The sequence below is a fragment of the Leiobunum rupestre genome, chromosome 5 (genome assembly GCF_980474605.1).
Source record: "Leiobunum rupestre chromosome 5, qqLeiRupe1.1.hap1, whole genome shotgun sequence".
In the NCBI taxonomy this organism is placed as follows: domain Eukaryota; kingdom Metazoa; phylum Arthropoda; class Arachnida; order Opiliones; family Sclerosomatidae; genus Leiobunum; species Leiobunum rupestre.
The window spans coordinates 11,290,999-11,308,630 of NC_143388.1; the positions used below are offsets into that span (position 1 = coordinate 11,290,999).

General features: G+C 37.1%; 1 protein-coding gene across 1 annotated transcript in view; it reads right to left on the minus strand.

Moving 5' to 3' along the window:
* Positions 1 to 4,134: 4,134 nt before the first annotated feature.
* The window catches only part of LOC149943535 (uncharacterized), a 40,337-nt gene continuing 26,839 nt past the window's right edge, over positions 4,135 to 17,632 (minus strand). The window contains exon 7 of the mRNA XM_090175348.1: positions 4,135 to 5,335. Within this exon, the coding sequence (XP_090031474.1) occupies positions 5,103 to 5,335 (233 nt within the window). The 3' untranslated portion in view covers positions 4,135 to 5,102. The remainder of the gene's footprint in view (positions 5,336 to 17,632) is intronic.

Consider the following 17,632-nt stretch of genomic DNA (forward strand, 5'->3'; position numbering starts at 1 on the left):
TCCTGCAAACGATGGACGAAGTGATACAATTTCTTAAGTCACGTGTTACGTCAAAAGTAAAGGCAAAAAAAACCACTAGAAATTCCTGCCAACGATGGACGAAGTGATACAATTTCTTAAGTCACGTGTTACGTCAAAAGTAAAGGCAAAAAACCCACTAGAAATTCCTGCCAACGATGGCCGAAGTGATACAATTTCTTAAGTCACGTGTTACGTCAAAAGTAAAGGCAAAAAAAACCCACTAGAAATTCCTGCAAACGATGGACGAAGTGATACAATTTCTTAAGTCACGTGTTACGTCAAAAGTAAAGGCAAAAAAAACCACTAGAAATTCCTGCCAACGATGGACGAAGTGATACAATTTCTTAAGTCACGTGTTACGTCAAAAGTAAAGGCAAAAAAAACCACTAGAAATTCCTGCCAACGATGGACGAAGTGATACAATTTCTTAAGTCACGTGTTACGTCAAAAGTAAAGGCAAAAAACCCACTAGAAATTCCTGCTCTACGAAGGCCAAAATGATACAATTTCTTAAATCCCGTGTTACGTCGAAGTAAAGGCAAAAAACCACTAGAAATTCATGCTCTACGAAGACTGAAATGATATAATTTCTTAAGTCACATCAAAAAAACACTATAAATTCCTGTTCTACGAAAGCGATATCGAAAATGCACTTTCAACTATCGGAAATTTTTTCGTTAAAAGGTTAAGAACCCCGCGGCGAAACTAGATTGTAGGGATATAATTTAAAATCATTACGCGTAAATGTAATTAATTAGCGGCAGTTCTTCATAAATAAACTCCCAAATTAAATCCTTTATTTACCCCCGAAGTTCGCAAGCTCACGAACAGAGACAACGCACCCTGAATAATTAACAATGACGACAGAAAGAAAAGCTACAATTGCAGATTGCCTAAAACCCGGGCACACCTCCGACTAAACAAACAGCGAGCTTTTTTTAAAAAAACGAAAATATACCGCGATAAGTATAAACGACCCGCAAACCTTACCTTTGGAATGACTTTGATTGAACTGCTGGATAACCATTGGTCTTTTAAGTTGCGAGCCGGCTTCCTTTCTCCCGAAACGTGAGAAAGATAAAAGCGTAGAAAGTATAAAATCTCGCAGGATTTCGCTTTCGTTACTCATGTTAAGCGTTGCATCAATCAATCTGACCCCTGAGTTGAACCCTTAGCGCGAGGACGGCCAGTAACCCGGGACCCAAGGGGCACCCGAGCTAGAAAAAGCGAACCTCTAGGGGCCCCTGGGGCAGATTTGCGAGCCAGGGAAGCCGAGGGGATCTACGTGGGGGCTAACGGTGGCCAGGATTCCCAAGAAAGAAAATGCGAACCCCCCTCGCCAGTCTCTGGTAATGAAATCAAAGTTCTGGCCCGAACGTTTCTATCGGGAATGTACCGAAAGTTAAAGAGACGAGAGCTGAATCGAGTCGGTCATTAAGAGCAGAGGCCCGTATTTGGGCCTTTGCCCCGATGGTCGCCTCTTTTTCTACAGCGCGCAGTTTTATACTCCTTTTTTCGTGGCTGCACTCGTGCCTTGATTAGGTGCCTTGGGATAAGATTGGGCATGCGCTTTACTTACCACGGTAAATAGGTCTATCGCTCGAGCTACTGAGAGTTGAGCCCGCTCTTGCCAGCCACGGATTCCACTTCCATAACGTTGTAACTCGAAAATACACGCGTTTGTCTCTAAGCTAGAGGCGTTTTTCTCTAAGCTACACGCGACTGTTACTACTAAAACAGGCATTTGTCTCTAAAAATAGCACGTTTGTCTCTAAACAACAGGCATCACACGTTTGAGTCTCAACTTCTCGAGTTCGTCTCTAAAAAACATCGTTTGTCTCTTAAAAACATCATTTGTCTCTTAAAAACATCATTTGTTACTAAACTGAATGGTTTGTCTTTAAACAACAGGTATTTGTCTCTAAACCTCTCACGTTTATCTCTAAATGTCTCGCGTTTGTCTCTAAAACCACATAGTTTGTCACTAAACCATACGCATTTGTCTCTAAATCACACGTATTTGTCTCTATATCACACGTATTTGTCTCTAAATCACACGTATTTGTCTCTAAATCACACGTATTTGTCTCTAAATCACACGTATTTGTCTCTAAACAACAGGCGTTTGTCTCTAAACAACAGGCGTTTGTCTCTAAACAACAGGCGTTTGTCTCTAAACAACAGGCGTTTGTCTCTAAACAACAGGCGTTTGTCTCTAAACAACAGGCGTTTGTCTCTAAACAACAGGCGTTTGTCTCTAAACAAAAGGCGTTTGTCTCTAAACAACAGGCGTTTGTCTCTAAACAACAGGCGTTTGTCTCTAAACAACAGGCGTTTGTCTCTAAACAACAGGCGTTTGTCTCTAAACAACAGGCGTTTGTCTCTAAACAACATCTTTATCTCTAAACAACATCTTTGTCTCTAAACAACATCTTTGTCTCTAAACAACATCTTTGTCTCTAAACAACATCTTTGTCTCTAAACAACATCTTTGTCTCTAAACAACATCTTTGTCTCTAAACAACATCTTTGTCTCTAAACAATATCTTTGTCTCTAAACAATATCTTTGTCTCTAAACAATATCTTTGTCTCTAAAGTACTCGATTTTGCTTCTAAATTATATCTTGGTCTCTAAACTACTCGATTTTTTTCCATAAAAACTTGAGGTGAACGGTAATAGTGAGTGTAGGGAGCTGTTGGCTCGCGTGGCATGATGGGCTGGCCACCACCCTCCTACGCATTGTAACCCGGCCACCTGAATTAAGGGCTTTAAAAGTCGCTTGATGACTTAGGCCTAAGGTGGTGCCTTGGGTATTAGCCTAGCTGATTATATATATTTTGTCTCTAAATTATATCATTGTCGCTAAACTACTCGATTTTGTCTCTAAACAATATCTTTGTCTCTAAACTACACTGTTCGAGGGGTCGGACATTTACCAAAATGCCGTACACTTTGACTAAAATCGCAAAATCTTTAAACTCTCTCTGTGGTAAATTAACATTGAAATCCCAAAATCACTTCAAAAAGTAATGATAAAATCGCCAAAATCTCTACGAAATCCCGAAATCCCGACCCCTCGACACTGTTGGTCTCTAAACAAAAGATTTTGTCATTAAATTACACGCGGTTGTCACTGAATTCTGGAAAAATAAATTTAATATAAAATTTCTGTTTTTCCAACGTCGTTTTGGTCAAACACAAGCCTTAAAATTAAGAACCTTAATAGCAAATGTAGGAATAAAAAACCACATTAAAATATTTAATATTTCCGTTTTAATAAGTCAAAAACGATGAAAATTAAAAACATATTTCGAGGCTTAGACATTGAATTCAGTAAAAGATTTAACAGTAAGGAATGAGATGAACGAGTTCAAAAGTATTTAGTCAGTAAAATGTTGTTATAAAAATGCACAAGACAGAATAAGAATCTAGATGCTTTGAGAAAATACTAACAGAACGGTTAACGCGTTAAACAAATTTTAATCTCGTGCCGAAATTAGCAGTCGTTAATTTATCTTAAAAACTAAGCTAAAATATTTTTTTCCTTTTTGACTAGAAATTTTTTATTTAACACATTACTTTTAATAAAGCTATTTATAACTATTTACAATTCATTTCTTAACATGAAATACGTTATATTTCGACTTTATATAAATGCTATTTCGATTTCGTACATAGCATTCTCAATAATTTAAAAGGTACAGCGGTACGATTTCACTATTACTATTTTGTAAGCGTTATATTATATATGAATATAGAGTTAAAAATCCGGTCGGAAAGTAATTGGTACCACAGATAATTCATTTTGTAGAAATTTTTGTATTTCACGAATTAAATCTGGTTGGGATAAGCCTTAATTTGAAAATTTAACCTGATTTTTCCAAATAAGTGAGAAAAGCATTTATCCATTCTAGAATTGTTGTAATGATTGAAATAAGCAGTTGGTTTAAAAAGAAAAAAAACAATTAATATATACTATAAATTTAATTATTTAAAATTTAGGATGACCATAAATTCAAAATTATTTTTTTTTTATTTAAGATTGGTTTTTCCTATCGAACTATTTAAACTTTTATGTGAAAGTTAAACGAGTAAAAAATGGTAATACCTTTTTGCAGAAATTACTTTCGGACAAGTACTAACTTCATCGAAAACGAACAAAGAACAAATATACGGACCAAAATCGGTCTTTGTTGTAGTTATACACCGAATAGTGCTATCAAATATTAACTGTTGCATTCTTATAGATTTATAAATATTATTAATACTTTTGGTTTGAAGATATATTTACATAAATGGAGAAGGTTAATGGACCCCCGCGAAAGGATCGTTAATATTTATATTAAATGTTGTCCAGATGGATAAGGTAAATAAGCGCGAACGCGGCCCTTCTCTTCTCCAACGCGTTTCCAAAACTAATCACTCGGGAATAAACTTTGAGAAGAGGAGGAGCCAGTCAAACGAGCCGAAGAGCTCCAATCGAAGATCAACAATGCTCAACGGAGTTTGATACAAATCCAATCACTTTGTTGGGATTACGCGCAAAAGCGTCGAGGCAAAGCTAGACATTGTTAAATTGGGTTTGAGTTTCGCGAATAAAATTCTTGTACGTTGACTGGATTATACTCTCTTTCTTTAACTATAGTACATTTTACAAATTGGTAACATCTAGTTGACCGTAACCACCTCGTTCGGAACTACTTTGGTCAGTCGTGATGTCCTAAATATCACGAAACGCGAACTTGGAAAATTGAAATATTGATTAGAGTTCGGTTATCTTTGACACCTCGTTAAGAAGAATCAATTTGCCATGGATTTGCTACTAGCTTTAAACAAGTACAAGCTGAGATCATGTGTTTGTTTACACCGAGCTGTAGCGTCGGTTAGATTGATGACTTAATAGCTCTTCCCCGAGGAGAGTTATCATGAAAAGTTAAGATCATAAAAGAATACGTTTAACACGTTCGCAGCGGAACACGGATCGTAAGCGAAACTCCAAGAATATTTAGTGGTTATAGCTGCAGTCTGGTACTCTTAAGGTAGATGGATGATAGTTTCGGTGTTGGCCTATTGTAGTTTTTAACACGCGGGGTTAATGTTCACGGAGTTGTTACACACCGGCCCGCTGGATGGCCTAATTTCGGCGTGTTGAGTTTCTTTGTGTCGTCTTAAGTCCACTTTGCGTTGGAAAGCGCGGCCGCAAACTTCGCAAGAAAACGGTTTGAAACCCGTATGTTTCCGCGAATGCGTGATCAGGTTCGAAGACTGAGAAAACGCCTTCCCACATACTGTACACTTGTGCGGTTTCTCACCTGCCAACAAATAAAACATGATTTGTTAGAACATATACATATATGGTTTACTATTATAATTTTACCCTTAACTAGTTGGCATTAGCCAGGGTGACAAAGTTTGCGATCCTAAAGAACTTATTTTTGAAGGTCGAGATGACCATTCTCAAGGTCGAGATCGCCATATTTATTCTAGTTTATTTTTATTACTAGATTTTAAAATATAATTGACATAAGAATTTTGAATAATAATAATTAGTCAAATATTATAATCTTTATAACCAAAGAGTCAATTTTATGTACTGAATTTTGAATCTGAAGATGATTTTAGAAGTGTGAAACTGATTTTGAGATTTTAAAGCATGATTTTCATTATTATTTTGGTTTTTTAATGTTGATTTCGAAATTTTAAGATAGAATTTCAAAGTAATTTAAAAAAATTGGAAATTATTTTCTGTACCTGAGTTTTACGAATATCCGACCCCTCACTACATATTGCAAATTTTAATAACTCTTAAATATACATTGACAGTAAATTTCTTGGATTAATCAACACGATTAATATTTCAACAAACATCAACCACAACAGTGTGGATTTAATTAAATGACCATGAAGGTAAAGTAATGGCGGGAGTTACGAGTTTAAGCAAAAACAAGACAAGTGGCGCTGTGTTGTTTCATAATATTAAGCATCCACTTTGTCGCAAACAAGAGGACGAAGTCCCGCAACATTGGCGTTGGCCTAAACACTCGAAACTACAACAAAGAGGGGACGTACACTCTGGCTTCAACAATAGGCCCGAGACAAATCAAAACAATGCACCAATTATTAAAGCAAAACGAATAATTACATTACAAAACTGTGTATCTTACTGGGTCTGGTGTGTTTACAAGAGTTTTCCGCGTAATGCCCTAAGCATACAAAACCCCAACCAGGATAGATCCTGGGTCTTTAGTCCTAGGACCACAAAACCGACGTAGAAAATCGATACGCGAGGTATCTTTATGTTAAAGACCATGACGGTGGCGTGAGTCAAAGACCACAATGCTCCCTGTCGGATTTTATAGGCTAAAGGGCCAATGTAATTAAGTGCCAGTGTTTTATTTGCGAGTATCGAGCGTGGGTAATCACTCGCGCCGCATTCTCGGCCTCCATTGACAATCGCCGGTAGACGGATACGCAACCAGCGACGCGAGCGGACTTTTGTTTGCCAGTTGCCAAAGCCCGGCCATAGACTCGTCTGCCCTATTACCGGGTTTTATTGTGCCGAAATAACCACGCCATCTATGATCAAAAGGTTGACAATGCAAACCCCACAAGGTATACACCGTGCTTTTATCGTTCACATAGTGAGCGACAATGAGAAAATGGATTTATAACAGCTAATGGACTATGACGATAATCACCCATTCTTGTTATGTTACGCGTGAGTATTCAAACAGAAAATCATGTAATACCACCAAAACAGTACACACAAATATTAAATAATCTAGTATCGGGTCGGCGAAACTAGTCGTCTTATTTTAGTAATTAAAAACTTTTTATTATACAATCAGTAGAATTTCATTAAGTCTTATCTTAATCTAGTATCCATTTAAATTAAAACAAATTTAAATAAAGAAGATAGCGTTGGTATACCCCATCTTTAAATACCGAAAAATTAAATAACTAAACTCAAAAAGCAACTTTTTAGCTGAAAAAGGCTTACGTCTAATAATGATCGTACATTTTGCATATATTTAAACTAAAATAAAATGGATTTTTTTCAAACGGAAATGATTAATGATGTGTACCACCTCAATTCAATTAAGTCCTTTCCTCCAAGTATTCAATGCATTTTTGTGGTGAAAACATACTGTTCATATTTTAGGTAGCGCCATCTAGATATTGGTTTCTAAAAAGCGCACGAAATATCGAAAATAAAACAATGTGGCAGCAAATATTATAGAAGTAGGCGCGACAGGCTTAAATTACTTTTTAAAGTGACCAAATATTGAATATTAAAGTACAAATTTTCAAATAATATTAAAAATCAAAATTAGCCTACTTATTAAAAAAATATACTTTTTTGTATTGAAAATATGGTTTGAGTCTATTTGATCGATTCCCAAATGATCGAACGGGTCCCATTTGATCGAATTTCCATTTGATCGAATTTCCATTTGATCGAACGAAATTTGGTCGAAAGCTACTGTAGGGTAAAACTACTAGTTTTTGGGAGTAAATCGAAAAGGCAACATCTAGTCAGAATGAGATACAGTATACTCTATGAATAATAATTATTTCTTTAAACTGTACTAAAGAAAAATAACCATAGTACTTCTCCATAATAAGAAACTAAAACAAACAACAGAAATATGCATATTCAAATTTAATAAATTAATTAATTTGTTTACAATTTAACCACAAAAATTCAAAAAAAATACAGAAAAAAACCTGAGCGCAGTGACGTAGAAAACAAAATATTATCTCAGACATAATTAATAGAAAGACCTATTAAAAAAACGAACTCTGTACCTAATTTTTAGCAATAGAAGGGCCGTGAACGTGGTCAGACCACTCGTATACAACGGTGCATACGCGCCTACAGCGCGCGTACATCAACCTAACCTAACCTAACCTGACCCTATTTATATATATCAAAAACAACGGGCCGTTATCGTCGATGTCATAAAAAATTCCATCATATAGTGTATAAAGTAAAAATCTCTTCATCTTTGTGGCTTAATACAGTTAAAGCAATGGATTATTCCATCATTATTCCTTCTGCACTTAAGCAATGAATTATTCCATCATTATTCCTTCTGCACTTCATATTGACATTCGGTAAAATAAAAACATACCAACTGGTACTATAAATACTTTGGAATTCGATCAAATAATATTCGATCATTTGAAGGTTCGATCTTATGAAACAAATGACAAATGGGATTCGATCAAATGGAATTTCGATCAATTGCAACGTATAATGATCGACTGTCGATCACATATTTTTCGATCAAATGGACCAACACCGAAAATATCATAAAACTTATTTTTAAAAAATAATTTTTAAATTGAAATTTTTTTTAAAATTATTTAAAAAAATATTTGCTTTACTGAAAAAATTACAAAAATTATTTTAAAAAAATTAGTTTTTGTAATGAAGAAATCGTAAACGTACTAAAACGTTTAAATTTTTCCGAATCGTACTAAAAATATTCAATTTTACCGCCCAGAAAATTATCATACCCCCCCAAGGTAAATTATGAAAAGTAAACAATTAAATCGATTTTACGTGACATAAGGCGAAAGTAATTCTAACTCGAAATCACTAAAGCCAATGTTATTTTACGACGAAGTCAAAGTGTAATCGGCCCGAGTGACAAAATAAAGGAGTCGCGATGTCGTCTACAATAACAAATCGAATCAAACCCGACAACTGAACGAAGAGAAGGGCCCAAACAAATAAATTTCAACACGAAAAAATCCGGAGCCCTAGGAATGATTTTTAGAAATCTTGGACAGAGAGAAAGGAATTCAATATAAAAATCCCTCGATTCCAATACTCGAGCACTACAACTCGAGACTGACCGGACAATTTATCGAAGGCCAAAACGAGGGTACAATCGTCGACGAGCTTCGTCCGAACTAACGCGTCCTCTGGCCACTCGAGTCGACAGAAGCCGAGAATGGAAGCTCCTAAATCTTCCAAGGGTCCTAACTCTTGATGTTCCAATAAAACAAAGGCTCGTCCCAGGGATTGCAGCGCCCCCCAACGACCAAAAAAAACCCCGTAGCTTCTCTACAATATACGTACGTAGCCAGCAATTCCAATTTTTTGCAATCGTAAATAAATCAGACCCCTTTTGGGGGGGAGGAAGGGGAACCAACTACGACATAGTCGGGGCTAACGCGAATCGAAATTGGGCTTTCTAAATTTCATTAAAGTTCCCCCGAGACGTTTAGGAGGACGATTTGCCAATCTCTGGAACTTTTCGGGGAGACGCAACGACTGCACTTTCGCCCCCACATCGCGAGAACTCCCAGTTTCGAACTCGTAAAATAGGGGGGTCCCAGTTTCTCCGTACCTTATACCGGTACGTTACGCGGATATACGTTTGGCTCTTCTTTATATTTCCGAGATAAAAAAAAGCCTATTTGTAAGGAGTCCAAGATTGGCCTACAACGAAAGAGCTGAGACTGTAAAAAACAAAGTTTTGATTTTCTGTCGGACATTTCAACCTAGCTGTCCCGTGGAAAAACCTCGTAAATACCAATTTTGGGAATTTAGAGTTGGTAATAAATTCAAGTATCTAGGCGAATTGTACACTAAATGTAATTCAAATCAAAATAAAAAACGTAATTATAACGACTTTAAAAATGGCTATTACAAGGTTTCGTCATGGGACATTTTTGGGAATTGCTTAGCCCCTCGCAATTATCTTAAGCTACATGAGGTAAAATTAATAGAAATAAAATGTTAATATTATCTCAAACTCTTCATTTCTACAGAATATACGATTACCCCTTACTACAGAAGATAAAATTATCCCAAACTGCAGAATATAAAATTATTCCAAACTACAGAATATAAAATTATCATAAACTAAGGATACACAATTATCTAAAACTACAGAATTTAATTAAAATAAATTGTGAATTTTAAAACCGTTTTAAGTCTCTTTTATTTTAGTTTTTTCACAATGTGATTCTCTTCACTTCTACAGAATATACGATTACCCCTTACTACAGAAGATAAAATTATCCCAAACTGCAGAAGATAAAATTATCATAAACTAGGGGATACACAATTATCTGAAACTAGGGGATACACAATTATCTGAAACTACAGAATATACGATTATCCCAAACTACAGAATATACGATTATCCCTAACTACAAAATATACGATTATCCCAAACTACAGAATATACGATTATCCCAAACTACAGAATATACGATTATCCCAAACTACAGAATATACGATTATCTCAAACTACAGAATATACGATTATCCCTTACTACAGAATATACAATTATCCCTTACTACAGAATATACAATTATCCCTAACTACAGTATATACGATTATCCCTAACTACAGAATATACGATTTTCCCTAACTACAGAATATAAAATTATACCAAACTACCCAAGATAAAATGGCTAGATGACTTGGGCCTAAAGTTGTAGCTGATTATTATTTTATTATTAAAATTACGGATATACAACTACCCGAAACAACATGAGATACAATTATTCCAATTATATTCTAAATTATTTAAATCTACAAGAATTAAAGTTTTTTAAACGACCTTTCTATACTGCTTGAGCGTGGCGTTAATATTTGACTGTTAAGATGCTCGCAAAATCTGCCTATAGACGTCCAACAAGGGCTATCAGGGTAAACCCTATAAAATCAGAAATGAGGGAAAGTAAAAATGAAGAAATATTTGGGATTCCAGAGGCGCAGTGCGGGGCTAAAATTCGCTGGCGAGGGTTTTGCCATAGGCCGAGATTCCTGCCGTTTCTTAAGATTCCCGCCATCATTGGATCCGCTGGAAATTGCTTCCGCCAAAGGAATTATGTCGCCGAAAAATCCCGTTCTCTCTTATTGCCAGCCAGCTTGCCAGGAAGAGTGATTTTGCAGTTGGCCCAACGTATACCCCTTCCCCTTTCTTCGCTGCAATACCCCTTCAATTCCCGAATTTAATCTGCAGCGTCGATTTGTCTCGCGCCCGGAGAAATCCCATTGAACACGCCCGGATATAGGGACAGAAAATGGAAAGCGAATTCTTTGAGATTCGAGCGACAATACCTATCTCGTTATTAGCCTCAACCTTTTTCGTCCGCTGTTCTTGTAAGCCGTACGCTTTAGGATTCGGTACTATGGATTTATATTTAGGGAGTGTGACTATTTTGAGTTTATTTTTAGAGTGGCACCTAGGAGCAACAAACACAACACCCCACACAAGGAGAACGCAACCCGTCAAAAGTCGTGGATTTTCTTGCGTACATTTTTCATTGGCTAGACGCTTTAGCGCCTGCTGCCGTCGGAAGGGGAAAATTCGGAAATTGTCTTCCCCCTGCCCGTAAAACGTTCAGCGTAAAGGCTCGTGACGCTCGTCCAATGAAATTCGTACACAACCCTTCGTTAGCGTGTTTAAAGGTGAGCTGCGTTCTCCTTGTGTTTGTAGCTCCTAGATGCTCGAAAACTAAGCTCTTTTTCAGACCCGGACTGGTCAACTGGTCGGTGATCACCGAGGGCCCCAAAATTGCTTATAATAAAATATTCCTAAAGGTCCTTTTAGACGCGTTTGATGTTTCAAATTAATGCGCACGTAGAATATAGTACACTTTAAACGTTATTTGTTGTCGTAAAAGGGGGAAATTTGACCACAATGACCACGGACCCTTATTTACACGCGTTCTTGGACAATATTATAGTAATTCATTGGAGTTATAGTATCGTTGCAATTACAAAGATGAAAAACTAAGACTTAAAACGAAGTCTAGCTGTACTTTAGTCCAAACAGCGTATTTCGTCGTCGTGTACTCGGCTTTACTCAAAAATTAAACTTGCCAAACTAAATTGCTGTCAAGAACTGCTATAAGCAGACAGCGTGAAAGGATAGAAAAATAATCATTAGGAAATTATGAAAGCAGAAGCTATAGTTTTGGCCACATACTATCTGTTAATTCTAATACATTTTTTCAAAGCCTCAAATAATTTAAAAAATAACTATCAAATAAATCTAAGTACTTAATATCTGATAAAACCAGCTCCATTTACGGAAGATGCAAAAACAAAATTTCATTAATTTCGTTGTAAAATTAAGTTTTTTAAACGTTTTAAGCTAAAGTTATGAAACTTTTTCAATTAATGAGATAATTAATTATCAGGCGTATTTGAAATAAGCTCAAAAACATTAATCGTATCTCTATTATTTAACACTTATTCCAAGCATTCTATAAGTAACAACAGAATATTGGTAAGGTTTTCAGGTTGTAGGAAAATTTAGGTTGGAATTGAGCGTAGAAGCGATAAAAGCGTGGAACGCAAAAAGCTTGAAAAAGAAAATGCTCCGTAGAAAAAGCAAAAAATACTATTTATACGAAAATCTTTCTGGCTTCTAAAGTATAATCGACTTTCCCTAAAAAGGATGCAAAAGTCGGAGATTGGCCTCGGCCCAAAGCGGGGAAAAAGGTCGACCGGAGACCTCTCAAAGTATGGCTACAAAATCTACGAATTCAACTTTAACAGGGTATGCTAATGAAGTTGTGATTTCCTATGGGGGTGGGCCCCTCGTAAGATGAGAATGCGGGGGCCAAAAGCGAGGGGGGGGGGCTAGGTTGCGCCCCTTAAAATACAGAGGGGGGATGGGAAACGCTAAAGAAGCGAAGCAAAAAACCACAAGGGAATACGCGCTGACAACTTACTCGGAGCCCACGCTCGCCATTTTTGAAGAATGACTCTGCAAAAATCTTCAGCAGATTTTAGCCTTATAAAAGTAAAAGGCAAAGGCCTCATTTTTAGCTAACACGTTCGTCTAGTAAAGAATAATAATTTGAAGGGGGGAAGAGATGAAATACTCCAACGCTTTCCGCGGAACTTGCGGGAGAAGATGGGTTCCGGAGGAGTAGGATGAGTAGGCGACCGGGGATCGGAACGCGAAAGGGGCGAAAATATCGTTTCATTTTGCATAATTCGGGGGCCTTTTGGAGCTCGGGCAGTTCCCCAAATTTCCCGAAGGTGCTATTAAAGCTCAACGAATGGCGTTCAACTGCTAGAATCGTCTTTCGCTGGGGTTCGCGCTTTTTGACTTTAATACTCTGGCTCGCCTCTTTCTTGGGATAACACTTCTTTCTTTCGACGCGAACGTTTCTTCGCCGACGTTTCTTATCAAGGGCGACGATGAGGTAAAGTGTATATCGCTAACTTAATCCCCGACTGTAAGGTAACTCGTTGAGGGGTAGGTGACCCCTTCTTTCATTCAACCCCCTTTTCAAGATGAGCTTGGATTATATATATAAACATCAGTCTTTTAGATTTTTAGCCCGTCTTCTCGTTTCCCGTTGCGTAATAAAACTTTTTGAACCTTTTTGAAAGTATCGAAATGTCTATGGTAGTACTAGGGGGTTTAGAAGGGAAGCCGAAGAACGGGGGATGGAAGCCAGAGAATGGATCGTACTTTCGGGTACTCCCGTTTCATCACTTTGTTTTATAAATTGACCCTTCTGGGGGATATGTACGTGATCTGATCTAATTGGTCTGACCTTTGAGAGTCGTAAATAAAAATTCCTACATGATAGATTGTCTTTTATCGGAAGAACGGTCGTCGACTTACGTATTTTAACAAGGGAAAACTGACAAGCGAGAGTGTACGTAGTCCCCGATATTAGTTTTTGTTGCCTCGTTGAGATAAATTTCAGTCGGTTGCTTTCCGTGGTCAGATGAAAAGTGTCTGCGGTGAATTGTTTTATGGCTGGTAGAGTTCAACTAATTTGATTGACTGAAAATGATTTTTGTTTGTTGAATATTTCTTAAGGTCCTTTATCGTTCGTATTTGAGAAGTCTAACAATTTAATATTTTATAGGAATTATTTTGTTCTTTGAAACATTTATGAGGAGTTCGTTATAGTTGTTATATTCAACTTCGAAAGGCTTGTATGTACTGGAGTGGAGGAAACTTGTTTTTTTGACGTTGGCTTAAAGGTCACCGATCTTAATTTTGGCTAACATTCATTTTATCACGTTAAGTTAGGTAGCCCCATGGTAACGGGTAGATTTTTAAATAATATTTTAGCTTGAAGGTAATCACAACAGATGGCGCTTTCATGCAAATAATTTACATGACGAAATGATTTGATTAGTTTCCGTTTTTACACATTTCGACCTATTTCCGCTTGGTAGCTTACTTCATTGTCGTACTAGTAGACTTTTAGTCAAGCCAACTTCCAGAGTTTAAAGCCATTTAAGGTGGAACCAATAATCGAAATAAAATACAGGTAATATAAATATTTTTGAAATGTTACATTTTCATTTAATTAAAAATAAATAGGGTATTTCATTTGCGTGCGTATTTATAACAAATTCCGAAAACCCAAGCACTAGGGTGGCACGTGGGAACGATATCTTTCTCTGAATAAATTCATTTTATCAAAGTGGTGGTACATGTATTTTCCCCAAATCTATCCAGTGTTAAGTGTTATATTTGAATTGTACATGGTCGCAATATTACACTCAAAGAAACACGCTATTACATAATTCGAATACTATTTACAACACAGAGAAATCGTCTAGCAGTCTAATGACAGTAGAAAAAAACCATATCATAAACTCTGATTAGTAAAAAGGAAATTTTAGTCTATTTTTATCGTATCTTAACTTAGAGTTGAAATAGTAACGCTTGTAGAATTCGCTAGGTGAAAAAACAAGGCCCTACACTACGTAATTTGGGTCTCGCGGAGCATTTGCCGGACGGGGCGATTTGATGTTTGGAGGCGGCCGGTCGAGTGAAATGAGGCGATTCGAATGCCGTTTGGCGTGGCCGCAATAACTCCCCTTTGGTCATTTCGATCCCAGCGCGGCCTTCGAGCGCGAGCGACGCGCTTTCTCCTTCTTACGACCATTGACGGTCCGAGCGACGCCGCCGCTGCCAAGACACAGAGGGAGCCACGCTCGTAGCGAGCTTCGCCGTAAAACCTAAAGTACAGGCGTCTAGCAACACTAGCTAGTCTACTTTCCAGCGTTAAGGCTTCTTTAATAGGAGGACTATGGCCGTATACGCGACGGAGTTTGTATGGGAGGCCAACTCTTAATAGAATTAAGAGAGTTAGTGTCCGAGGAATCCCTTCTCTCAAATGAAATTTTTATGACTATGAAAAAGCACGGAAAGTTTGGATTTTTTGCAAACCTGCCGTTGCGGAACCAAGAGAGATTTTTAGAGTATGCTTGTAAAGCATCTTACGGGATTAAAGGGAGTTTGAGTACCAAAGCGAAGATCCGAAAGCCGTTACTAAAAGCCCTACGCGTACGGTTCTATATTTTTCATCAATTTCAAACTAATTTCTATAGTACTAGCGACTTTGCTCTACAACATTTTAATTCCGGGGTGGTAGTCTTCTCAATTAAATTTAATTACCCTTGTTCCTAGACGCGCCTAGGTAATAGCCTAATGGACGAAACCAGTCAGAAAAAAACAATGGCTTGTATGGGATATTCTCTAACTTTCTATAAGGTCAAGGTTACTTGTCATTTAGGTACCTTTATTTCTAAACAAAGCGCGGTGATTTAAAGGCCGAGTTATTCGGTTTACTCTGTCTTTCACTGGAAGCTGGCTCGCTGCACGACACGTATGCTATGCAAGCAGCCGACTGCCAGTGAGAAACAGTAAACCGAATAAATATGTAGTCGGCCTTTAATGTACCTGGATAATTCTCAAAATTTTGACAAAGTATATCTCAATCAAAATCAAGAGTTGTCTTACTTACTCAGGTAGATTATTTACATAAGTGTATAATATTGTTACATAAGTGTGACACTTCCTATTCTTCACATGCAAACGTTTTACTGAGAGTTATTAACAAGACAGACTGCATTACGGTTTTTTCACCGTTTTGCGTTCGCTTGCTAACGCGTTACACGTAGCCTTTGACAGCGCCTCACTAGGGGTAGATTTTCTTCTTAATGGCGTTACTCCGTTAGTAGCTCTCAGTAAAATATTCCCCAAAGTGACAAACTTATGGAACAATATTATAGACTTATGGTATTTACTATAGAACTTTCAATGTATTAATGTTTTACTTTTAGTATCACAACTCGCAATTATATTATCATCACACATTCGAACATACATTGAATGATCAAATCAACATAAGTCACACCAATATTCAATTAAATCTAGTATTTAGCTATGGCAACTTAAAACAAAATTATACGTGTATTTTCTGATGCAGCCTCCCCATTTGGAACAAATAATCTTTTTCCATGATTTTAATTTTAATCACCATTTTAGTATCTTATAATAGTCAATAATTTATCAAATCGCCTATTACTCGAAGGGCAAGAAATTGACACATTTTAAACCATTATTCCCGCCTTCGTTTGAAAAGGTTATTAGGTTATGTTGGGTTAGGTAACCTTATTTAGCTTGTTGTTTTCACTAAATGAAAAATATTGGTTTCCATGTATCATTCCAATATCCAAATTTGGATCCAACTGGAATCAAAACAAATCCAGTTTGAATACAATTCGGTTTGGATCAAATAATTTAGATCAAATTGGAATAAAGTTCCATTTCATACATTACAATCAAATGTAATTTTCTGCCAAATTTTTTTATATACTTTTGGAATCAAATTTGATCCATCATTTTTGTAAGGGTATTGCCTTACGAAAATGCAGAAAACTAATTAACTATCGGTGACTTATCAAATAAAATTTAACTTTTACTTTGATATAACATTTATAAAGTAATATAGAAAAGTGTTTTTTTTAATATCAAATCCTTTAAGCGAATTAATAAAAGACTTAATCATTATTTCACCAGAGGGCATTAAAACCGCGGCTTTTTGTCGTTCCATAAATAAACGATACGACAATCTTAATTTAACATTGTCAAGATTAAACCTCATTCTAAATAATGAAAATTCTAATTGAAAGCAAAATCCTATTTTCGGCTCGCAGAATGGGAAGAGAAACTTTACTTCGACACAAACAGCCGAGCGCAAAAAGGAAATTAGAAAAACATAATTTTCGAGTCGGGCCAGGCTGTTGCAATTCCTCCCGAGTACGCGGAGGAAAAATGGTTAAAAAAATCAGCCAAGGATGAAAGAAGGGCCTAGCGAAGTTGAACGCGTTGAGATTAGGGAAGAGCAAGAGGTTGGAAAGACGCGAAGAGCCGATAAGAGAAAAAAGCGGCTAGCGCGTAGTCTAATCTGACCTGAGGGGATTAAAAACCAGAGATGGATGGAAAAAGAGGCATTTATGCTTCTACGAGAGTTAGAATAGGAGAGCGCCATCTACCGACGCCATGCCGTGAGAGAGAGAGAGAGAGAGAGAGAGAGAGAGAGAGAGAGGAGAAAAAAAGCTTAAAGTCGTAATTCAATTAGTTGGGTCCTACAATAACAATCTGTTCAGCGCCGATGCCAGGATTAGAAAAACAATCTAAAGGATGGCGTCCGGCCTGCACCTACTGTAAATCTCCCGCGCTTAAGCCTTTGCCAGAGTGAGGCCTCGAGGTTAGCGGACAGCGGGCTCGAAGGAAGGGTAGACGTACTTCTCAATAGGGCGTCGACGGAGTGGGAATGTCCGGTGACGCGAGACGCCGATAGC